Here is a 26,182-nt window from a genome sequence, read left to right on the forward strand (position 1 = left end):
TTATATATGGTCAAGTGCATTAATACAGAATACAAGAACTTGGTGATTATTAGATGAAGTTTCTAATGCAGCATATTGTGTTCGTGCCCCCATTTCAGCTACGAGATACGGCCATAAAAGATCTTTGCGTCTTGCGACCTGCATGTCTAAGAAGATCACGTGTTATCAGTGTGTTAATTAGTAAAAGCTGACTTTTAAGAAGATAAGAAGAATCGTACCTCTCGTACCTTCCTATAGGAGTAGCCTCCTTTAACTTAAGTCTAACATTGTTCATTCATTGTTAAATCACTCCATGCGGTGGGATTCGGAAAGAGCTGCGAGCGCTAGTGTTACAGCATTGAGATTCTTCACATCATAATACGGTTTAAACACACACACACACACACTCATCCCAGGAGTCTAGTCTACTGATTTGTCCTCCTTTGTGTTATTGTGGAAACGACTGAGTCATGTACAAATATTCCACATTCCGGTTTTCACCTTAATGCAAGTAGCATGTGACAAAAGACCTCCAGGAGAAATACCTCCACCTACGTATGTCTATCTATCTATCTGTCTGTCTATCTGTCTATCTGTGTATCTCGCCACGTTCTCGCGATAACTCTCACACTGACGTTTGAGTCGGAGCCAAAACCTACCAGAAGGTGGGGCTCAGAAAAGTTTTCCGTTGCCTCGGGGCAGCTGTGTGCAGTCGAGGGTTAGAAATCAGTTCATAATCCTTTCCAGTCTTACGAGCTTCAGCACATTTTCTCCTCAAATCTTTACAGATCGTTTCACCTGAACACAATCTAAAGCCAAGCGCCGTGAGCTGCTCCACGTCGTCTCCTCATCCAACTCACTGCTGCTGGAGTCTTAGCCATTTATTTGATCTGTAATAATATTTTCCTCAGCTAATCCAGTCAGCTTAAACTCTATTTCATTTCCCCTTTAGCACAGTTTATATTCGTTTCTATTTATTTAACAGTAACATACAGTACACCACTCCTTCTCTATTCTCAAATAATGTTTTTTTATTTTTTATTAAATATATCCAAAACATCCAGTCAAATCAAATGCACACTAATTTGTACGGATGCCAAAGTCAACTGTTTGTTAGGAACGTACGGAGAAAAAAAAGTGGTTGGATTTTAACGACGCAAACAACAAAACACGAACTACAGTTTTATAGACCAAAGAGCGTTACGTGACAAAACCAACATACAAAAGTCAAACACTAGCTGTGACTTAAATACTAGTGCTCAATTAAACCAAAACGTGATACAGGTGCAACCAGTCATGTGATATGATCCCATGAGGTGCAGTGGCTGATGGGAAATGTAGTTCAGTGCCGATTCCAAGTACCAATGTATGTAAAAGGTATATACATTTCAGTGTGTATTAAAAGAGTATGCAAGTACTGGGACATACTAACATGTGGTGTAACAGAAGAGAACATTGTTCACGCCTCGTGGCGTTTCAGCTTTTCTTCCTTATATCATTTATAATATATAGCTTAGGGGAACACGGTGGATTAGTGGTTAGGAAGTTTGCCTCACATGTCCAGGGTTGGGGGTTCGATTCCCACCACTGTCCTGTGTGTGTGGAGTTTGCATGTTCTCCTCATGCTGTGGGGGTTTCCTTTGGGTACTCTGGTTTCCTCCCAAGTCCAAAGACATGTACGGTAGGCTGATTGGAATATCCAAAGTGTCCAGAGTGTGTGATGGATTGGCTGTCCAGTGTGTACCCCGCCTTGCACCCTGTGCTCCCTGGGATAGGCTTCAGGTTCCTAATGACCCTGTAAGATATTTGGTATAGAAGATGGATGGAGTGATAGACACTATATAGTTTAATTCCTCATTCTCTTGTTTCATTTTAACACATTTCATTTACACCTCTCTAATTCGGTGAAACAAAATTAGATAGCGTCCTTGAATTTGGTGAAACAAACCATCACAAAGCTCCGCCTCCCTCGCACAAGGAGTTGTGGGTAATATTAGCTGAAAAAGTATCCATGGCTCTGCAAAATCAAATGAAAAAATCTTTGTGTTTATTATTTATTTATTTAAAAAGTTTTGGCTGTTGTAAACAATGCAGGTCACAGAACCGGGAAAAGTTGCAAAGTTAAATTTAAAGCAAAATAAATATAAAATATGTTTTACTTGAAGACATTTAAATTGTGGGGCGCACGGTGGCTTAGTGGTTAGCACGTTTGCCTCACAGCTCCCTGTGTGCCCTGTGAGTGTGCCCTGCGATGGATTGGCACCATGTCCAGGGTGTACCCCGCCTTGTGCCCCATGCTCCCTGGGATAGGCTCCAGGTTTCCCTGTGACCCTGAAAAGGATAAGCAGTATAGAAGGAGGATGGACATTTAAATTGTAAATATATCAAATATAAAGCTATTATAATAATAACTATGATTATTATAATCTCATACTGTATTAGCTCTAGATTTATAGGTAAATGACTGATTAAACCAAAAATGTGGATTAAACCATTTCATTTGTAGGTGGAAAGAATTAATAGAGTGAAATGGAGACACTGAGATCTTTTGATGTGTTTTCAGTATAAATTTATTCAGTTATGGGGTTAATGGTAGTCATCACCTTTACCAGACAGCAGGACACGGCACGCTTCAAAGAAAACAACAACAACAACAACAACAAAATGAAGAAGAAGAAGAAGAGGAAGAAGAAGGTCAGAGTCAGCAGCAGACACTGAGGTAAACATCACACACTACTCTTCTAACCAACACACAGACTCACACACACACTTCCAAATTTACACATTTATGCCGTAATAAATAATCATTAAAAAAAAAAATCCTTTGACCCAAATCCCTAAAATCCATAAACACAGGACTGGTTCATACAAAGCTTTGGAATTTACAAGCACAGAAATGAAAGGCAGAGAAAATGAGAATTCAGTGTGACAGCAACATCGTTCATTTATTTCATAAAAATGCACAAGAAATAACGCAAATAATCATCAGAATATAAAGTAGAGATCATTTCCCATGTTCACATCATACCTCCATACAATTTATAAATATATGTTTTATGAAATGTATGTATGTATGTATTATTATTATTATTATTATTATTATTATTATTATTATTATTATTATTATTCAGTCCATTTAAACACACTGACTTTATTTACTTATTTATTTTCATGTAAGCCTTTAAAATGAAGACAATGGCAAATTTGGACGAAAACTGAATTAGTAGAAGAAAACTTCACATTTTAGTTCATGATTATATCTACATAGAGTCTTTCACAGAAAGAAGAGATTTCACACACACACACACACACACACACACACACACACACACACACACACACACACACACACTAAGTTTGAATATAATACACAGTAAAACCTGTTAGCAGCATCCAGATGAGGCTAATGTCTAAAGCTAAATCGGTGTTACTGTTAAATTGCTGCTTGTCACAGGTCAATTTGTCATTTGACAGACTGTAGTACTCAGAGTCGAGTTCAGCGCACAGTGAGGATTTAATATTGAAATCTCACATGGGGTGGAGTTTGTCTAAAACATAGGCATGTCTCTGACTTTGAACGTAAAGTCTCCATGAAATCTAAAATTGTTATAAGTTTTGTGGCTTTTTGTATGAATATGTCAGCCTTACAGTTATCTATAAGCTTCCAAAACAATAAGCTTCTCATCAGATTTTCTGTCCAATCAGACGCGCTCTAGATACTGAAGTGTCCCGCCCACAAGACTATAAAAAATCAACTTTCCTAAAAGCTATTGGTTATTTAAAAATGAGGAGGAGCCATCCGATATGTCCTGCCCTGACTTCTTGTTTCAGTGGAAATTCCGTCAGCAGATCGAATAACGCTGCATGTTTTAAGGTGCTTCACGGGGACTTTCAGCGCGTTTATCGAATAAAACTTCTGCAATATTTTATTTATTCGACAAATCAAAATAATGGATTAAAGGTGTGATGAAATCTCTTAAATCTCACAAAAACATTACGATTCAAACAGTCAGAGCAGGAAATAACAAGATAAATAAGTAAAATGTAAAATAACAGTCTGCGCTGGATCATGTGCTATTCTATGTGCTGCTGAATAATGAGTGTTGAAGCCATTTTGTTCAATTAACCCCGTGATTAATGTGATCATTACACCTAGCTCTATTCCTGCAGTAATATATCAGTGATATACGAGACTCGTTTGAGATTTATTTCAGCTCTCGCCATCTTCTCAATCATATATCATTGTAGTAGTAGTTTAATTATTATTATTATTATTATTATTATTATTATTATTATTATTATTATTATTATTGTCTCTTGCCTTTGTGTTACATCCTATTACACTTGAAAGAAAAGGAAAAAAATCCTTCTTCAGTCTGTAGTTTCTATCCTTATTTGTTTTCCCTTCTGGTTTAAAGGAGAGTTTAAAGGTAGTGGTCTAGACGTTGATGAAAAACCCCACAGTAGAAATTCAGACACTTTTACCCAAGAAAAATCTGGCAACAATAATTTCAAAGTGGAGCTCTACAGCTGTGAAACCCGATTCTGAATACCAGGAACTGTCCTCACGTAAATACTTTTGGACTTAAGACACTGACTCTGAATACGACCCAGTAAGAGGAACTAAACTAATTAGGATGGAAGAAAACTCTCTCAGAACTAGCTAGCAAAAAGTTAGCATTCCTAATGTGGAGTATGTCCAGTGTTTCTACAGTGACATGTTCGGTCCAGTGTTAGGTTTATTCTGGAAAGCAGCCCTTTTAAACATTGCTAATACTGTTAACACAAAAACAAAGCGAACTCGATGTACTATATTAGCGCTTACCTGAAGTGCTAATTCTCTAAGGCTAACAGCTAAAAAACTCAATTATTCTTCTATCTTTGGGGGGAGGGGGTTGGGGGGTTCTCCTAACAGTTTCCTGTTAGAAGAGGAGGATTATAAGTAGCAAAAAAACAACAACAAAAAGAAACATTCAACAAGGACAGAATGGTGACATTGAGGGACAAAGTCCAGTTATGATTCATAAAGCAAACAAGCAAATTCAGAGAAATTCGGAAATATGTAACGCTCGCTCGGGCACGACTGGGAACTCATAACCTAATTAGTAACTCGTTAACCGTGTACTCAGAATACTTCCTGAACACACACACACACACACACACACACACACACACACACACACTACATTTTATCAAGAAATATTTATCACATGGATAAAGGTTAACGTTTATGCTAGTAGTGCTACTACAACATGTTTCTCTCTCTCTCTCTCTCTCTCTCTCTCTCTCTCTCTCTCTCACACACACACACACACACACACAAAATAAAGAATTTTCCTATCAAAAATATATATAAAATATTTGTCACTAAGATTCATAGCTTTTCAACACACAAATTTCTTTTCTTTTTTTAACTCAAAAATATTTCATAGAATATTTCAAAGAATGAAATACGACACTAATATCTTCTAATTGTGTACGAGGTTAGGAATTATGCTAACTTTATGTTGCTAGCAGCATGCTAGAAATGGGCAGTGATCATGCTACATACCACTATAAACCTCTTTTACATACTCACGACACATAACACAGAAAATACTTTTTTTTCTTTCTTTTTTCAAGAAATATTTGATGTAGCTATTAAATAGTGAGCTGTTTTAGAAAAAAATCGTGTTAAAAGCTAATGCTGAAACTAGCAGAGCAGAGTGCTAATAACTGAGTGCTAAATCTCTTTCACACGAGTATGCACATTTAAACATTTAATACGGCACTTAGTATAAAAAATTAAAATATCCATCTTTTATAGGAACGACTTAGAATTCAATATAGCGCTAATGGCTGATTAAAGTTGTTAGCAAAGAGGCTAAAGCTAATGTGTCGCTGGGGGACAAACGTTACACCAGGTGCCACGTGCCATTGCAAAGCCTCTTTTTTTTATTCCCAGCACAATTGCAGAAGTCTCCAGAGCTTGGCGATGTAAGACTTTGAGTCGCCTCTCTTTCTTCTCTCTCTCTCTCTCTCTCTCTCTCTCTCTCTCTCTCTCTCTCTCTCTCTCTCTCTCTCTGAAGTCAGGTTAAGAATCATCCCTCTGAGAGTTAAAGGAGTGAAACGTCCTCACAATGGTGTGATAGTCCCTTTGAGAAGGGAACGTGAGAGCCTTTTCAAGTGGGTCCCCTTTGTCATGTAAGGTCTTTTAATGTCTCTGAAAGAAGCTGCCTGTTCAGTAGTGTGTAATAAGACACACCCCCTTTTTTCATTGCAGGATCCACAACAACCTCGGTTTTGACCTTTCTCTTTAATCTATTATGTAAGGGAATGATGACACGAGTTGTTTTTGGAAGACCGTTACTCGACAACTTTAATCCAGAGGGATATTTTCATAGACGGTTCTTGAAGGAATGATGACATTCATAGGGGAACCACTTTTTTTGTGCCCCTTAGCTTCCTGGAGGTCCTGATTTTGCGGAGTGACAAGCATCTTTGGGTTAACAAGGGCAATTAGCGAAATAATGCTAATATTAGCATTATTTTGGAAGCTAGCTTCTTTATTATACTGTGTGATATACGACACAAGAGGGTGTGTGTTACATCGATTTTATCACAGGTAAGGGCGTTCTTAGGTACAACATGAAGTGGAGAACAACCCTCTTACCTGCATGACAAAAACAATATGATAAAATCTAGTGCTCAATAAATAATTGAATTTATTATGAATAAATTATGAATTTTTGCTATAATCAATTCTTCCTCCATGCACCGCAGTCTGTTACAGTAAACACTGGTTGCTAAGCAAAATGACAGGCAAAGATTAAGGTGTTCTATGGACAGAACAATGGCTTATGTGTAACGCTTTCAGTGGTGTATTAATACAGAGTCCAGTTATTATGATGCGCTCACAGGTGTGTGAATATTGATGATTATATATCTGCTTTGAAAGCCTTGTCACTCAGCAAAGTCAGGACACACCCTGCTTTTCAGCGATATTTTAGCAGGTTAGTAAAGAAACTAAACGATTTTCTCCGTACTAGTCCGGGTTATTTGCAGGTGTGGATGTCGTAGACGCGCATACACTCCTGACAGCTGACATAGCAGCACCAGTGGAAGACGCAGTGACATTTCTCTTTGCGGTTCTCCGTCCTTGTGTTGTGTCCTCGGCCACAGCAGAGCAGCTCGCAGCCGTCAATGCCGTGCGACGTCAGGTTACACGTGCGGTCTCGCGTCCCGAACGAACCCGTCTCCGTGTTCGGCTCACAGAAATTGGGCGAACTTTCATAGTAGACGAGATCTGTTTCTGTGGGCGGTTTAAAGAAGGCGTATTTGGGCCGCAGGGTTTCGACCCAGCCCCGAGACTCCCTGTGCTTCTCCACCGCCATCTCGGAGGCGCTGTCGTATTTGTCCTTCATGTAGTCACCGATTTTGCGAAAGTCCGGCTGTGAAAACCAGCATGTCTTCACCTCGCAGCTTCCTGACAGTCCATGACATTTACATTTCAGGTACATGTGTTCGGTGATGGACTGTGGAGAGATGAGAAAGAGCAGTGAGGTTAGTTTTATTAAGTCCTGTTTACAGAATAAAATGCTGGGTTACAATAGAAATAAAATGGTAGTCAAGTAAGGTATGTCCAGACAAATGGTATTTACCATTTGTGTGTTCAATCAAATGGTAGTCAATAGTAAAGTGTTCAGTAAAATTGTAGTCAGTAGTTAAGTATATTCAGTAAAATGTCCGTCAGTAGTAAAGTATATTCAGTAGTAAAGTATATTCAGTAAAAAGGTAGTCTGCAGTTTTTTAGCTGTAAACACTCACTATTCTGCCAGCCTCATTGTTGTGGCGGTTCATGGCAGATCGGGCATCGGGCCGGTTCTCGCGTGCATCTGCAAATTCTCGTGACACCATGTTCCCAAATTCAACGTCCTCACTGCAGCCGCCCCACTTCCACCCCTCCCCCGGGGGACCTTTACGTATCATATCACAGCCGCAGATCGTAGCTGAACCATCAGCACACCCTCGAGTCACAGCAAACGCTATTCCTGCAGATGCGATGGCGTGAACGAACGCAGCTTCTCTTGTGGCTGTGGAAGAAAATAAAGTGGAACAATTTTTTTTTTCAAGAAAAATTGCCATCCATAAATTAGAATTGCAGGTTATCATAACAATTTAATTCAGTATTCATGAAAATTCAGTAAAATGGTAGTGAGTAGTAAAGTGTGTACACTAAAATGAAAGTAAAGTATGTTTGTTACAATGGTAGTACAGTGTAGTTTACTACACAGAGCCGTATCTCCCTGCAGCTCTCACCTGGTTTCCCCCTGAAGCTAAGCAGGGTTGAATCTGGTCAGTACCTGGATGGGAGACCTCCTGGGGAAAACTAAGGTCGTGGAAGTGGTATTAGTGAGGCCAGCAGGGGGCGCGTATGGGGTCTAATGCCCCACTATAGTGACACGGACACTATACTGTAAAAACAGCACCATAGACGTTAAACTGAGGTCCTGACTCTCTGTGGTCATTAAATATCCCAAGACACTCATGGTAAAGAGTAGGGGTATAACCCCGGGGTAATATGTAACATATAACCCCGGGGTCCTGCCCAAATTCCCCCATTGACCTTTCTCTATCTCCCTCTCTGAACTGGCTACATCACTCTCTCCTCTCCACTAATAGCTGGTGTGTGGTGGGAGTTCTGGAGCACTATGACATCATCCAGGTGGAGGATACACACTAGTGGGGGTTGAGGGGTTGAGTGTCTAGAAGAGCGCTATATAAATGCAACTCTAACTAACTAACTAGTGTATTTAGTAAAATGGTAGTCAGTAGTAAAGTGTGTTCAGTAAAATGTACTGAATCAGTAGTAAAGTACATTCCCGATTTCTTTTAGTACAAACTCTGTTATAGATTTTTATTTTATGACTTCTACATTATTGAGTCAATACAAAAACATTTTAGATTCCCAAACATTAGAATAGGTCAGAAGACGAGGAATTTATTATATGCACACTAACATTATACATAGTTAGGTGGTAAACCTTGTGCATGGCAATGTTAGCATGGCAGAGAGATGAGTCAGTGAGGATCAAGCACATCCTCCTAAATGATGGGTAAACACACTCGCACCACAGACCTGTAATTACACAGGCTTGATTAAACAGCTCCTTCATCACTCAGGGCTAAAGTTCGCCATGGAGCGCTGTGTGTTCCTCACTCAACAGCCCATTGTTTTACTCAACACAGCCTCAATTTTGAAGAACAAAAACCACAAATAAATAATCAGTTATGAAACACAAGAGCTAGTGATATTGTGTGCAAAATCCCATACTAATGCTGATACCAGCTTTAGACTTTTCCAGCATGCAGATAGAGCCCGTGATGAATCCACTGAAGTCTTGTGCGGTCTTGTACGGCAACGTGTGTGTGTGTGTGTGTGTGTGTGTGTATGTGTGTGTGTGTGTGTAGAAATATAAATTAAGCCATTCTCTCTCAACAGCAGGTTGGAACTAGTTAGAGAAATTAAAGGTGCGGAAAATGATGTTGCAACCGTCTTTTGACTCCAAACTGCCGAGTGAAAGAACTTGAAATGAGCCCTCGATGTATTGGCATATTAAGCGCTGTCAACTTTCTGTCATTAATAGGTTTTATTGCAAAGTTACTACTATTACTAGTATTCTATGGTACAGTCATATGAGTTCATGCTAACACACCAAGAAACCTTTACACAGCATGTGGTTTAAAATGTTACTTCATCATACTAGAAAACCATATGATCAGTGTAGCCTATTCGCTAATTGACTAATTAGCAGTTAATATATGAGATTAGTGCGCTACGTAAATTCAGACCCACTTTATACTTCCGGGAATATGATTAAAACGTTCTGATGATTCATCTTGTGGTCATCCAATTAAACGCTCTCCTGAATGTATATGTCTATGGGTGTGTCTTGCTCTAGAGTCGCAGCTCATTAGCTGTAAACATGATTCGTTAGCGTGTTTTTGGCTGTGCGTCTTCACACACACACCGTTCATTTTTCTAACCATGGCTTGGTGGAGAATAAATGGTTGGAGTTTATTCCTTTGGAAGAGGAGTGTATTAAGAACTCGCTGCTGTTCAATGCAGGAGTGTCTCAGACTGAATGAGACCTCGATTCCACCGTTAACATCGTCTTCATCAGTAAGAGTCAGTAGTATTATTTCGTCTACCACTCAGACACGTCAGATGTCTCTTGGTGATGACGTCTCCACGACCGTCGAGACACTTGCTGAGCCATATTTGAGACACTTGTTCACTTGGTCTCAAACACACATGGAATAACTCCCAAAAACACACAGCATCTCGTCATCTAGGATTTCGAGCAACCTTCCGGCCATAACCCCACAGTCGTAACCTCCGAACCACCACCTTGTCAATCTGACAATCTGGCTGATGCTGAAATAAACACTGACACGTTGTGTATTGTAGAGATCGCACTGATCCGGCTTAGTAGTTTAAAGAGCGTTTCCAGACAGACATTAGCAGTAAACATTAGTCATTAGCGCAGTGTTGTGTCGGTTGTGGAGTGTGTGTCTGAAAGCTCCACTAGTCCTTTCACTATGAAAACGCCCACTTTTTATGATCAGGAAGCCTGTATAATCTGTGTGAGTGCATTTTCTTCTGGACACTGGAGGACAATGACACGGCAGAGACGAGAGATGGCAGGATGAAGAAGGAGGAGAAAAGATTAACTGAACACAGACACACTATAATTCACATACTTAAAGAATAAAAAATAAATAAAAACAACATCTCCTCAGTCACCTGTACTTTACCTAAGAAGGAAAGCACCGAATTAAATACTGTAATCTGCGGCATCACCCCAATTCAAATAGTTTATTCTCAGTTTATTTTGAGATATATATTGACTTTGGAATATTTAATTCTTTCTAATTGTTTCAGCAATCGTTCACTAATTCTTTAATTTTAATTTACACAGACCTTCTTATCATTTTAATTCAGCTGCGTTAAAGATTTGTGAACTGGCTAACCAGCTAACTATCATTATAGTAAACTGGCAAGCCCCACTAACTTGCATTAGCATGTAACTAAGTTAATTAACCAGCATTCTGAATAATCAGCACTATTTTTTTTTAATCTACAAATGTTTATAGTAAACTCATGAATAGTTATTCTAATGAAACATCTTTTCATGATACCTAGCATGCTAATCATCATGTTTAATGTGTAACATAAATTTTTTTTCTTCCCTCAAACAAAACATAATAACTATCAAAAGAGTGTCAAAGTGTGTGGAAAATGTTGGTCGAATCCTGTTAATGACTTGTTCTGGCCTCGTATGTTATTTTAACACTTGGAAACGTACATATGAAGAGACCTCTCAGAAATGTGCGATGGCATTTTACCCCACTTGCCTCACCCACCCGTCCACCCTGGGGGCATTTTCGGTCCCCCGTTGTGCTTCTACTGTCACGGTGTATTAGTGCCACAAAAGGCCTGCGGTGTTTTTGATGAAATTTGCCCCGGTGATTAGCGACCACCGCGTTAAGTCCTAGCAACAGGGCAAAAATGCAGACGGGGGGAATTTCCCATTGAAACACTTTAATAAAACAATCTAAAGGCCGTGTGAACGGTGAAATGAGCTCAGCAGGGGGCGGGGCTAAAGATATGTCCATCAAATCACACAGACCACACCCATACTTTTGGGTCTTACGTGGCAGGTTTTTCAGCTTCAGGATTTTTAAATATTTCTTACAGGTTGGTTATAAACACATCTCAATACCTGAAAAAAACCTTATCGTAACCCTGCAGCAATAGCACTATGAGGAACGTTAAAACGACTGCTATATGAAATTGTTGGATGTGCTAGATGCTGTACCATGAAGCCAATATGTTAATTAACTTTGAAGATATTCAATATTATTAAATAATTGTCAACCACATCAATACAGTACTTTAGATTTTTTTTTTTCATTTAGATCAATGGTCTAATTTCTTGAAATGCCTCATCAAAGAAATGGGAACCAAAGCTAGCTGGCCTTATTATTCTGAGATTTGGAAAACTCTCCGTTGGAGAGGATGCGTGACAAGCATACGGCATGTGATTGACAACTTGATCATGCAGCAATTAGGATTTGATCCATGCTGCGTGTTACATCATGGAAATGAGATTATCGTATTTTGAGAAGTGAGGCAACATATAAGGTCACAGTCAGGAAAAAATCTATTTATTTTATTTTATTACAGTTACTTTACTACCACCAGTCTTTTCCTAGTAGTGTACCAAAGGAAATGTTGATGTTCCTGATGGTTCTGTCTTGTTTTCAATGTCACTTTATCTTTACACTGTGACCTATAGGGTATGTGCTTTGGGTGTTTGTGTCGAGACAGATTTTGCTGGACAAGCTAAAATTACATTAATGTGCCCCTGAAATCAAAATCATGTTTCAGAGCATAATGTCATGGACACAAATACAGCAGTATAGCTTTGGAGATATTCTGATTTAATTTTATTGTACGTCACTTCTGGGAAGACGATTAAAATTTTTAACGACTCATCCTGGACTTGTCTTGTGGTCATCCAGTTAAACGCTCTCTAGAATGTGTATGCCCCACCCCCAGGGGTGTGTCTTGCTCTAGAGTTGCAGATCGTTAGTAGTAAACATGGTTTGTCAGTGTGTCTTCCTGCACACTATTTTCCAACCATTGTTTGGTGGAGAATAAATGGTTGGAGTTTATTCATTGGAAAGATGGCAGCATTTGTTTGAATAGGCAGTTTTATAACTTTTAGAAGGAGGTGGGTTTTACCATCATGGGGTTGTTCAGTGCATGCCGGATTGTCGCTACCTCAGGTGAATTCAATTCCATCTTTATACATTGTATGTAATATAATTTTATGTCCCACTCATATGCATCAAATATCTCCCGATGACGACAACGACACTTTGGCTCTCTCTCACCATCGGTGCCACTGACGCTTGACTTCAGCTCAAACACGTACAGCTCAAACTCTTCTCAAATGGTTCTGAATACTTAGCTAATTCTCTAAGAGACTATCAGGTTTGTTTTTGATTGGGTGTGGTGTGGTGTGGTGTATCTCGAACGCTGTTGACTGTTATATAAATAAATCAAGCAAATGAACTTGCTGTCACTCTGACTCTCATGGGGACTTTAATCACATTTTCTGTTGACCATTCTCAAGATCTTCCCTAGGACCTCACAGGCCAGCCCTGATTAGGGATTAGGGCATAAGGTTTGGTGTTCGATTGTTGGTATTGAGACAGAACCATAAAGGCACCCCAAAATCCTCTGTTCTATTCAGACCCACAGTAAGGGTTTACACGACAACGATGTACTGAATGTGAATGAACTGATGTGCACATAAGCATTCACGTCAAAGACCACCGTATAAACAAATACAAGTAAATGGAGGAGCTGTGGTTTTTCTGGATAAAAAGCACAATAATGTTTACATTTCTCAGATGATTTCAATGGTTTATGATCCACGTGGAGTTCAAAAAGTTCTGTCTCCAGTTACCTAGAACCTCGATAGTTAGATTTGGAAAATTATTCATTGTTAACAAAGCTCATTCATTTTTAAATACTGAAAAAAATCGAAATAGTGAAAATAGTAAGATGCTGGCAGTCAGTCTGCTATCAATATTTTATTTGAAATAGAAGGAGACAGATTTAATCCAAAACAGACAATTACACAGATCATTATAAGATTTTGAAGACCCTTCGTCAATATAGATGTGGGTTAATAATGTGGCGTACATGATGCTGTAAATCTACACTTTGCCGGAGAAGCACAAACACAGTCCTGTAATTTTAAACGTCTCGCGAGTTGTTTTGAAGTACTCGCACACATGCCTACAGACTGAACACATAATACGCGTGCGCATGACGTCATCGTTTTCACAGATTCTCGTTTTTGTACGTTTTCACAGAGACCATAACGTCATCGTTTTCAAAAACAAGTTTTCATAAGTTTGCAGCCCCTAAACCAAAACACACACATACACACACACACACACACACACACACACACACACACACACACACACACACACACACTTCCCAAAACAGACAAAGAGTAATCAGCTTCTCTTCCTCTACTCTGCCTCCTTATCTGGTCATTACTTCTGAGGGGCCTTATTTCCAGTCAAATAACTACAATTGAATAAATATTGTATGATATGACTGTACCTGAGGTAAACGTTGTATAAAATGGCTAGAGTTGAGGCAAACAGCACATAAAATAACTATAGTTGAGTTAAATATTGTATTAAATAACTACAGTTGAGTAAATTACAGTCAAGGTAAATATTTTAGAATATGACTATAGCTGAGGTAAATAACTATAGCTGAAGTAAATATTGTATTACATAACTACAGTTAAGGTAAATATTGTATAATATGACTATAGCTGAGGTAAATATTGTGTAAAATAACTATGGCTGAGGTAAACATTGTATAAATTACTACAGATTAGGTGAATATTTAAAAAAATGATTATAGCTTAGTTAAATAATATATAATATGACTATAGCTGAGGTAAATACTGTACAAACTATCTATAGCTGAGGTAAATATTGTACAAACTATTTACAGCTGAGGTAAATACTCTACAAAATAACTTGAGCTGAGATAAATGTTGTATAAAACAACTGTATCTGAGGAAAATATTCTATAAATAACTTCAGCTGAGGTAAATATCGTATAAAACAACTATATCTGAGGAAAATATTCTATAAATAACTTTAGCTGAGGTAAATATCGTATAAAACAACTGCATCTGAGGAAAATATTCTATAAATAACTTTAGCTGAGGTAAATATTGTATAAAACAACTGTATCTGAGGAAAATATTCTATACATAACTTTAGCTGAGGTAAATATTGTATAGAATGACAACAGCTGAGATAAATATTATATAATATAGTTATATAGCTGAGTAAATGTATTTTAAAAGGTTTTTATACATTTGATAAATGTATAAAATGACTACAGTTGTGGTTAACATTGCATAAAATGACTTTAGCCGAGTTAAATGTTATATAATATGATTACAGCTGTGGTAAATTACTATAGCTGAGGTAAACATAGTATAAAATAACTACAATTGAGATAATTACAGTACACAATAGCACCTCAGCACTGTTAGATAAAACACTAACAATGCAGAGGTATAAATAGCTGCACCTAAAGGAATTAATGGGCTGGTTCTGCATTATTCAATTCAATTCAAGTGCTTTACAAATGAGAATGTATTTATTATTGTTATTATTATTTCTACTACAATTAACATTTATTACTAATATATAAAAAATGTTTGCAATGTAACCATGCTAATACATTTACATTAATCATAGATCATAGTAATATATATTAAAAATACTTAGTCTTGTTGCAAACTACGCATAGGGTTAAAGGGTTGAATCGGGGTTTTGAAAACACTGTGTGTATCTTGCTAAATCTCGATGATTACCAACGACAGAAGAAACATTCACAATTTTATTCCACATCAGCATGATGGATGGATTGTTTTTGAATATACAGAAGATTATCCTTATCCACCTTGTTTGTGTGTGTGTGTGTGTGTGTGTGTGTGTGTGTGTGTGTGTGTGTGTGTGTGTGTGATCTTAGTTACATAAAGAGAGTGTGAGACATACGTTAAGGTGGTGATGAGTGTGATGAGTAAATTGGTGCAGGGGGAGGACAGGGAATTCCCTTCAAAAGTCAAAAACAAACATTCTCTGCCCCGGTGGACGCATGTGTACACATTTTACAACAATCTCTCTCTCTCTCTCTCTCTCTCTCTCTCTCTCTCTCTCTCTCTCACACACACACACACACACACACACACACACACAGAGCTTACTGCTAGGCACAGGGTTTTTAAACAACACTAACACTAACCCACTGGCTCTCAAACTTTTTTGGCCAGTGACCCTATTTTAAAGACTCAAAATTATTGGGTCACTATATGCTGCACCCTAACACTAATGCTTTAAACCCAAACTATAACCAAAAAAACCCCAATCAGGTAGAGATGGCACTTGGTGTGATGCGGATATCAAATTGCTCGTACCTTTATCTAGGACGGGACCAAAGATGGAGAGTGTGTCATTGAGAGTAGTGCAGTTCCATCGGCGGCCGCGGAACTGGTGTTGACACTCACGGATAGCGATGCTGAGGCCGTGCACTACACTGGGCATCACCTCTGCAAAATTCCTGCAGAAGCGCAGCTGCTTTGGCACTAGACCTGGGATAGAGCTGCACAGCACAGGCCGAGATGCTACAGACGAGTACTGATGTCCCACCGCTAATGACCTGCACATACATGACACATACTTCAAAACACACTCCAATACACCACAGCTATTTCTTCCAAAAGTCTGAACGATCAGATTACTGCCTGTTAGTTGAATTACACAAGCAAACTTTAGTGTACATAGGGAAACCACTTGGGTGATTTCATCCATCCAAACAGTGTCTATAAAGTCAGGTTTAGACATTACATTTATGGCATTTAGCAGACACCCTTATCCAGAGCGACTTACATTTATCTCATTTACACATCTACGCAGTTGATGGTTAAGGGCCTTGCTCAAGGACCCAACAGTGGAAACCTGGCAGTGGTGGGATTTGAACTTATGACCTTCTGACCAGTAGCCCAACATCATCACCACTGAGCTACCACTGCCCTAAAACACAAAGTTATAGTGTTCACTGTGTATAAGACTTTCATTCTCTTTTGGCGAACAGAATTTTGAGACTCAGAGAACAACATACACCATATTTATCCAAAACAACCCTTAAAGTGTCCCTGAAAACAAAATTGGTGTTTCAGAACTTTTTATACAGTACCTGTCCCTGTATATATATACTGATGACTGCTGCTGTACTTATTTGGTGTTTATCCAATGAAATACTCTCTAGAATGTATATGTCCCGCCCCCAGGGGCATGTCTTGGTCTACCATAGCAGCTTGTTAGCAGTAAACATGGTTTGTTACTGTGTTTTGGCCATGTTTCAGACACAATTCCCTTTACCAAACATTGCCCGGTGGAGAAATAAAGGTCAGAGTTTATTCCTTTGAATGCGGCGGAGTTTGCGCAAGCTGCAAGCTGGAGTGGTTTACCAACTTGGGGCTGTTTGATGCAACCCTGCAGCTTTCCATCACCATCGGCACCATCACAATGATGCTCGACCTCAACTCAATCACGTACAACATCACTCCAAAAACACGGCATGTCGCTGTCTACGATCGAGTTTACAAACTACTAGAAAATTAATGGTTTCACCAAATGATGTTGCTGCATACTCCTTAATATTGACAGTTCTCCAGCCTGAAGTTTCTCTATATCTCCCCCTCTACCTTTCTCTCTCTCTCATTTTTTCCCTCTCTCTATTTCTCTATCTTATCCTGTCTCTGGTTGACATTCTATATAGTATATAAAAACATATAGAGTACACACACACACACGTGCACACGCACACACACACACGCACACACACACACACACTCATGCTCAGCCTCTGGTATGTGTTACATGAATCATGCACGCCCTCAGAAGTGTGCAGTTGAGACGAGACTGAAGTGATAATGAATAGACAGTGGTGATGGCAGAAATCAACACTTTACACACACACACACACACACACACACACACACACACACACACACACACACACACACACACATTTGGCCAGCACAAATAAACGTATCCATACACCCTGTTTAAAAGTTCACATTGAAGCCTGGACATGCAGGTGTGTGAGTGTGTAACACACACGTGTGCATAGCTCACAGGTGGAGCAGGTGGATCACTTACACTCCTCCTGCTAAAGCTGAATTACACCCACTTGTCTGTCAAAGCTCATGAAATCAGCCACACACATTTATCTTCCCTCATACCTCTCAGCTCAGAATGACATCTGCAACATGTTCTACACTCACTAGGTAGGAAGCATTTTTTTGTGTTTTATCCAGAAAGTATTTTCCCTCTGAGCAGCTTTGGTGCCAATAAATCAAGGCTCACTGGTAAATAGCGGAACCAGAGGATTCCTGCTCCTTGATTCTGTAATCACATTGCTCCCACGCCGCACCATTAACACTCCGACTCAACCTCATCGTTAGTAGCTTTAATTAATCATTTGTATTTAATGTCTGTAAAAGAATGTACTCTGTAATTGAATTACGGGCTGTGAGCACATGTTACACTGAATCCACATCAGAGCGATCTTGTGGAGAAAGAGAACACTCCAACTTTCTCAAAGGCTGCTCGCTGCTCCTCCAGGCAACATCACACCACTTACTCACACATCAGCTGCAACCCCAGCTACTGCTACATTCATGGCATTTGGCAGATGCCCTTATCCAGAGCATACAGATGAGGGTTAAAGGCCTTACTCAAGGGTCCAGCAGTGGAAGCATGGCAGTGCTGCGATTTGAACTCATAACATTTAGATCAGAAATCCAACATCTTAACCACTGAGCCACTGCTTGCTACCAGCTACTGAGAAATATTTACCATGCCTGATCTCTCCATTGTGTACACCTTTACTCCAATACAAAAGGGAGATTACTACGCCAGATGATGAGATACATTATCACACGAGACACATTCAACAAGTGGTCACACATCTATTGGACAGTCCATACAGGATTTCACACTTGCTTGATTTTGCTGTGGGTTTTTAAAAAAAATTGCGATGCAGTTTTTTGTGCTTTTTTGCGGAAAACTATTTGAATTGGCGAAATCACAGTTGCACGAGATGTCTTTCGCAGTGATGTTTGTTGGTAAATGAGAACTTATGGCTATACTCGTGTTTGACGCGTTCGAATCGAGGAGGGCTTTGGCTGAATATGCGTCGTGATGATGTCACATGACGTGTCTCAGCTCAAATCTGCTGTAAATCTGTGGTAATTTTGAAAAATCGCAAGCTCTTCAGAATATTGCGGCATCTCCTTGATTTTGCGTTCATTGCTGCGATCACAAAATCATGACATCCTGGAGGGACTGGTTGGAGGTATGTAATGTTGGAAACTGAAAGAGTTGCCTTTTTCTTTCCTTGGAACCAGTAAGTAACTGTAGTGAAGTCTGTGCTTTGACAGTTTCTGTCACAGATTCAACAATCTCTATAGCTACACTCCTCACCTCCCAGCTTAAACCAAACTGCACCCATGCTTCCTCCAAGACACATGAAGCCAGCTCATTCTACACCGCAGTGTGGTTGGAGGAAAGCGCTAACTGCCCTTTTCTCTACATGAGCTTACAGACACCTGAGATATTTTACTGTCGCTCAGAATTCAAAATCACGGTCTCTTCACGCTAGGGCCAGCTCTATGCCTTCTCTTCATGTATCACGTATGTTAAGTTCCCCAGGAAGAATCTCCAATGTAGGTTATATGTTCTCCATTAAAGCTTTGGCTTGAGGGTGCAGAGCATCTGTTCCTCATCCTTACCAGACATCAAAACCTAGAATATGTCAAGTTTAAAAACATCTCTATTCCAATCAGGCCTCCTAGAATCTTTTTCACCAGTTTTAGCTTTGCTCTCATCAGGCCTGCAGGCAGTGAGCTGGCTTTAGTAAGAATTACTGTTCGATGTGGTATTCCAACAGTATTATTTTATAGCATTCAACAGAAACAGATAATGGTGTTGTGTTACACCCTTACTATCTGTCTCTCTAATGTAGTGGAGTTTTCACCTTTTAGCCTTGAGCAAGAGATTAACAAATCATTGAGAGTCAAAAGCAACTTCATCTTCACCACTTTAACATCATACACTCTTCCCACACACACACACACACACACACACACACACACACACACACGCGAATACACGCTCACACTGCTGCACCTCAGAAGATTAATAGCTGGAGGTGACAGCCTGCCGCACATTCCTTTTCCCAAACACACACTTCTTGATGTCAAAGTCAAAGGGTGTGTGTGTTTGCATGTGTGTGTGTGTGTGTGTGTGTGTGTGTGTGTGTGTGTGTGTGTGTGTTATGTGTTGTGTATATCCTCAGGGCTCGGGACAGAAGCGTTTAATCCTGAGTGGCTCGTGCACAGGCTTGCTGAGATATGCATCAAAAAAGAACGGGACGCTGGATACACAGCAGATGAAAAGAGCAGAGAAACATGTATGAGAACAGAGAGCTGGAGTGTGCGCTGAACGCTGAAGGGGCTGTGCGGCTCAGCTTTTGTTTTTTTTAATGACTGTGGATTAGGAGATTTGGATGGGAGACACGAGGGGATGGCAGACTGAGGGGGTTAACATCACTGACACATAGCGAGAGAGACACTGGAGAGAAGTATAGTATGATAGATAGATAGTCCACAAGACAATAGCTGAATTTATAAAAATTACCCAGTTCAAAAGTTTACACACCCTTGACTATTAATACTGTGTGTCGTTACCTGGATGATCCACGACTGTGTTTATGTGTTGTGAGAGTTGTTCACGAGTCCCTTGTTTGTCCTGAGCAGTTAAACTGTCCACTGTTCTTCAGAAAAATCCTCCAGGTCCTGCACATTCTTTACTTTTCCGGCATCTTCTGTATATTTGAGCCTCTTCCAACAGCGGCTATATGATGCTGAGATCCATCTCTTCACACTGAGGACGACTGAGGGACTCGTACACGACTATTACATAAGGTGCAAATGTTCACTGATGCTCCAGAAGGCAACACGATACATTAAGAGCCAGGGGGGGATAAACTTTTGAACAGGATGAATGGTGTTGTTAGTATCTCAAACATAATCCAAATTTTCCAATATTAAAATGTGTACAATAATATTTTGACTGTTTATTATCATTATTATTATTATTATTATTATTATTATTATTATTATTATTTATTAGGTCCAACTTTAAACATTATTTATAGGCTTAGCTATTTTTCAGTTATTGAGATTTGCTGATCTTTGCTTATCCTATGCAGGGTCGCGGGAGCCTGGAGTCTATCCCAGGGGACTCGTGACATGAGGCGGGGCACTACGCACTACGCACTACGGACAATCTGGAAATGTCAATCAGCCTACAGTGCACGTATTTGGACTGGGGGAGGAAACTGGAGTACCTGGAGGAAACCCCCGATGCATGGTGAGAACATGTTAACTCCGCACGCACAGCGCAAAGGCGGGATTCGAGCCACCAACCCCTGGAGGTGCGAGGCAAACGTGCTAACCTAAACCATGGAAATGTCTGCATTGACCTCTAACATTTTCACAGAAAGGCAGTTGCCAGCTTCAAGTGGGAGATTTAAAAAAAAAATACAATACAATATTTGCCCCTGATTGTTCTTCTTGTTCTCCTTGTTCTTCTTCTTCTTCTTCTTCTGGTAACTAAAGAACTAACTAAAGTCATGAGAGGGGAACTGAAGAAAAGTCGGACCACACGCACCATAGGACAGGTCTGAGGAATCATTAAAGCCGGTTGTTTGTGCCGCTTTGTCACTCGCTAGTGTGAATGTAGGGTTATACTGATCGCTGTGTGTATAATCCAGCTGTTTTGTTCTTGCTCTCTATGTTGCACAATGTGACACTTGCAGTCGAGTCTTCACATGCAATTCACTTTGATTAAAAAGCATCTGCCAGGTGAATAAATGTGACTGTAGAACAGATAAACTGATAATCAGATAGACGGATGAACAGTTTCGAGATCACAAAAGATTGCTTACATGACACAGTGTGTGTGTGTGTGTGTGTGTGTGTGTGTGTGTGTGTCTGAGAGAGAATATAAACTGTCATTAAACAATACCACATGATCATTTTAACTGCAGGCTGGAGAATGTCGACTGTCAAACATGGCGGTCTAGGATATCATAGGCTTGTATCTGTTTACCTGTCTGTCTATTTACCTGTCTGTCTATTTAAATGTCTGTTTGTGTTTAAGTGGTCATACATTAAAGTAACAACTGGCACCTTTTTCTGATCTTGCGGAAATCCTGCACAAAAAAAAAGAAAATCACACCTATGGCCTCGGGAGTGTGTGAGTAATCATGTAATGTTCATCCAAACTTTAAAACTTTACTGATTTAGCACTGAGATAGAGCGAGAAAAGGATGAAATGTCCCAAGAAACGTCTCGAGAGCCGTGATTTGTAGAATATTTCCTTCTGAAGTAGAAAGTCAGAGTGTCAGAAAGTCAGAGTGACGGTGTGTTGAAGCGCTCGACTGATTCATGGTACGTCACACCTCACCCAATCTACACCAACCTGAAAGTAGCTTAGAGAGCTAGCTAAATATGGAGAACTGTGAAGAGTCTTCTTCTCCCACGCCTGTCCATGTTAACCTGGACGGTGTCCGAGATGACGGGGTGCCGTGTGTTTTTGGAGGTGCACATGTTGGTGATGGAGAGCTGCAGAGTCGTCACCGTGAGACGACTGACGCGTCGGAGTTGGAGATAAAATTATATTACTGACTTACTGATAGAGATTAAGATGGAATTCTCCATCAGTGTGAAGTAGAGACATTCTGGCATTGAACAGCCCCAAGTTAGAAAAACACACCTCCAGAAAGTCACAAAACCGCTGACTGACACAAACTCCGCCCTCTTTCTAACTAATAATCTCCAAGAATTTATTCTCCACAAAGCCATGTTTGGAAAATAGATGAACCATGATGAACCATGTTTACTGCTAACAAGCTACTACTGTAGAGCAAGACACACCCCTGGGGTGGGACATATACATTCTAGAGAACATTTGATTGGACTATATAATCTATTGGGCTATATATATCCAATTAAACAGTGGAAGTGGAAGGTGCTAGCTATAGATATCCACCCACAGCATTCTAAGGTATACTGGTGCTCCTGGTGCTCCTCCTAAATTATACTTACTGCAGAATAAATTGTTGTCTATGGATATAGTGTAAACATTTTCCCAAATAAAAAGGAAGAGTGAAAATACAGGTGTATATTCTTTATTGGAGTCCACTGTGGACGTGTCCTAAACCACACACCCTACTCACTATGTAGTCCACATAAACACCATCGCAAGTCCACTGTGAAAAAATTTGTACATGCTGTGGTAACTGTATAGCTGTAGTCTATATGTTCTAAAAGGTTCTTTATGCCGGGTGTGCATTCTCTGGTACTGACCCAGGATCAGTATGTTCTGAGTTAGTACTGATCAGCTAGAACATTACAAACTGATTTGAGAAGAGCTCAGTTAAAGAGATGACAGCAGCTCATGCTCAAGTGAGTGACCTTACTTCACCTTCTACCTGTGTACAGTCTGAGACCTGCCCGGATCGCTGATGGATTTCAGATGTGAGTGAATAAACCTGGGTTTAATGGAGGGGGAATTACCAGTTTACTGACTGAACTGGAAACAACGATACAAACTTCTCATGATGTTCATCAAGTTATCAGTTCACAACATCAGCCATGCCTTTATTATTTTCACCATTATTATGTGATTCTCCGAGATATTTGCGACAAGATTGAGTGCCGTTAGGAGAAAATGAACAACTAGTGTTGACGCTGTGCCCAGTGCTAGCCCTGAAAGAATACACACTGGTATGATCACCAGTCAGAAAAGATCATTGAGATCATTTGTGGAGAACATCACCATCATGTTAACACCGATCGTACCACCAGGGTGAACCGACTGGACATCATTCTCCATGATAGGCACAAGGCACATTGTTTGCTAATTGACATAGCCGTCCTAGATGACGCAGATATCTTAGTGAAAGAAGTAGAAAAACTAAACAAATACGAGGACCTCGGGTATGAGATTTCGCGTGGATATCTGGAACACTAGGGCTTCCGGTCGTGGTCGGAGCATTAGGCACTGCTCGACCAAGTCTCCAGATAAACCTTGATGAACTGCCAGGCAATAATAATAATAATAATAATAATAATAATAATAATAATAATGAAAGACCAGTGAATGAGAGAAATGACAAAAATTATAGGTACAAAAAGACAAATGAACAAACAAAACCAACAAAAATTGATGAACTAAAGAATATTTTTTCCTTATTTGTATTAAATGTCATTTTAAGGCACATGTCAGTGCTGAGGAGTGAAATGAAATGGAATTACATACAGATGTAAAAGCCTAAACATGTATTGACTTCAGATGCAAACATAAACTTAAACACGATGAAAAAATCATAAGGAATACTTCATATAACCAGATACCATTGTAAAGACTCAGTTGGGACAGAATAAGACACACACACAAACACACACACACACACACACACACACACACACACACACACACACACACACACATACACACACACTGAGATGAAACTTACCACCATATCGGATAGCTTGCTGTAACACGCGGGATCCCGGAGATCAGCAGCAGCCATGTGAGGTGTATCATCCTTAACCAAGTTCCTCCAACACACACACACACACACACACACACTCTCACACACACACTGTGTCTAATCCCACAAACGCGCTCGACTGTGTGTCACAATCATGGCAATAATGTGTGTATTCATGTGTGTGAGTGAGAGAGAGAGTGTTAGGGCGAGAGAGAGCACGGAGCAGGTAACGGCCAGTGCTGACACTGAGAGAGGGAGGGACGAGTCAGCTACACTTATACTGGGAGTGAGAGAGAGACAGAGAGAGAGACAGAGAGAGGGAGGGAGGGATGAGTTAACTAGACTTCTACAGAGAGAGAGAGAGAGAGAGAGAGAGAGAGAGAGAGAGAGGGACGAGTTAGCTACACTTATACTGGGAGTGAGAGAGAGAGAGAGAGAGAGAGAGAGAGAGAGAGAGGGAAGAGTTAGCTACACTTATACAGAGAGAGAGAGACAGAGAGAGAGAGAGAGAGAGAGAGAGAGAGAGAGAGAGAGAGAGAGACGAATCAGCTACGTTTATACAGAGAGAGAGAGAGGGACGAGTTAGCTACACTTATACTGGGAGTGATAGAGAGAGAGAGAGGGACAAGTTAGGAAAACTTACATTGAGAGAGAGAGAGAGAGAGAGAGAGAGAGAGGGGGACGAGTTAGGTAGACTTACACTGAGAGAGAGAGAGAAGGACAAGTTAGGTAGACTTACAATGAGAGACAGAGAGAGAAAGAGAGAGGGACGAGTTGGGTAAACTTACACTGAGAGTGAGAGAGAGAGAGAGAGAGACGAGTTGGCTACACTTATACTCAGAGAGAGAGAGAGAGAGAGAAGGATGAGTTAGCTACACTTATACAGAAAGAGAGAGAGAGAGAGAGAGAGAGAGAGAGAGAGAGAGAGAGGGGATGAGTTAGGTAAACTTACACTGAGAGAGCGAGACAGAGCATGGGAGGGATGATTTAGCTATACTTATACTGAGAGAGAGAGAGAGAGAGAGAGAGAAAGAGAGAGAGAGAGATGAGATATACTGAGAAAGAAAGAGAGAGGGACGAGTTAGGTAAACTTACACTGAGAGAACGAGAGAGTGGGACAAGTTAGCTACACTTATACTGAGAGAGAGAAGAGAGATGGACGGGTTAGGTAAACTTACACTGAGAGAGAGAGAGAGAGAGAGGGATAAGTTAGGTAGACTTACACTGAGAGAGAGAGAGAGAGAGAGAGAGAGAGAGAGAGAGAGAGAGACAAGTTAGGTAGACGTACTGAGAGAGGGAAACACGAACACACCACTCCCACACACTACCACACACTAACACACCACTAACACACACTAACACACCACTAACACACACTAACACACCACTAACACACACTAACACACCACAAACACACACTAAGACACCACCAACACACACTAACACACCACTAACACACACTAACACACCACAAACACACACTAAGACACCACCAACACACACAACACCAACACAGACTAACACACCACTACCACACCACAACCACACACCACTACCACACACCAACACACAACTACCACAGACTAACATATCACTACCACACACTAACATACCACTAGCACACACTAACATAACACTACCACAGACTAACACAACACTACCACACCACTACCACACACTAACATAACACTACCACAGACTAACACACCACTACCACACACTACCACACCACTACCACACACTAACATACCACTACCACAGACTGACACAACACTACCACACACTACCACACACTACCACACCACTACCACACACTAACATAACACTACCACAGACTAACACAACACTACCACACCACTACCACACACTAACATAACACTACCACAGACTAACACAACACTACCACACCACTAC

The 26,182-nt window shown here is 40.2% G+C and overlaps 1 protein-coding gene across 1 annotated transcript; it reads right to left on the bottom strand.

Annotated features, from left to right (window-relative positions):
* Nucleotides 1–2,531: 2,531 nt before the first annotated feature.
* wnt3a (wingless-type MMTV integration site family, member 3A) lies at nucleotides 2,532–24,605 on the bottom strand. Its single transcript, XM_017471659.3, has 4 exons — nucleotides 24,251–24,605; nucleotides 16,056–16,297; nucleotides 7,786–8,051; nucleotides 2,532–7,493 (listed from the first exon to the last, which is right to left on the bottom strand). Exons 1-4 carry the CDS (start codon nucleotides 24,319–24,321, stop codon nucleotides 7,014–7,016), a joined length of 1,059 nt encoding a protein of 352 aa, XP_017327148.1. The 5' UTR covers nucleotides 24,322–24,605; the 3' UTR covers nucleotides 2,532–7,013.
* Between the last annotated feature and the right edge of the window lie 1,577 nt (nucleotides 24,606–26,182).

Source organism: Ictalurus punctatus, chromosome 7 (assembly GCF_001660625.3).
Source record: "Ictalurus punctatus breed USDA103 chromosome 7, Coco_2.0, whole genome shotgun sequence".
NCBI lineage: Eukaryota > Metazoa > Chordata > Actinopteri > Siluriformes > Ictaluridae > Ictalurus > Ictalurus punctatus.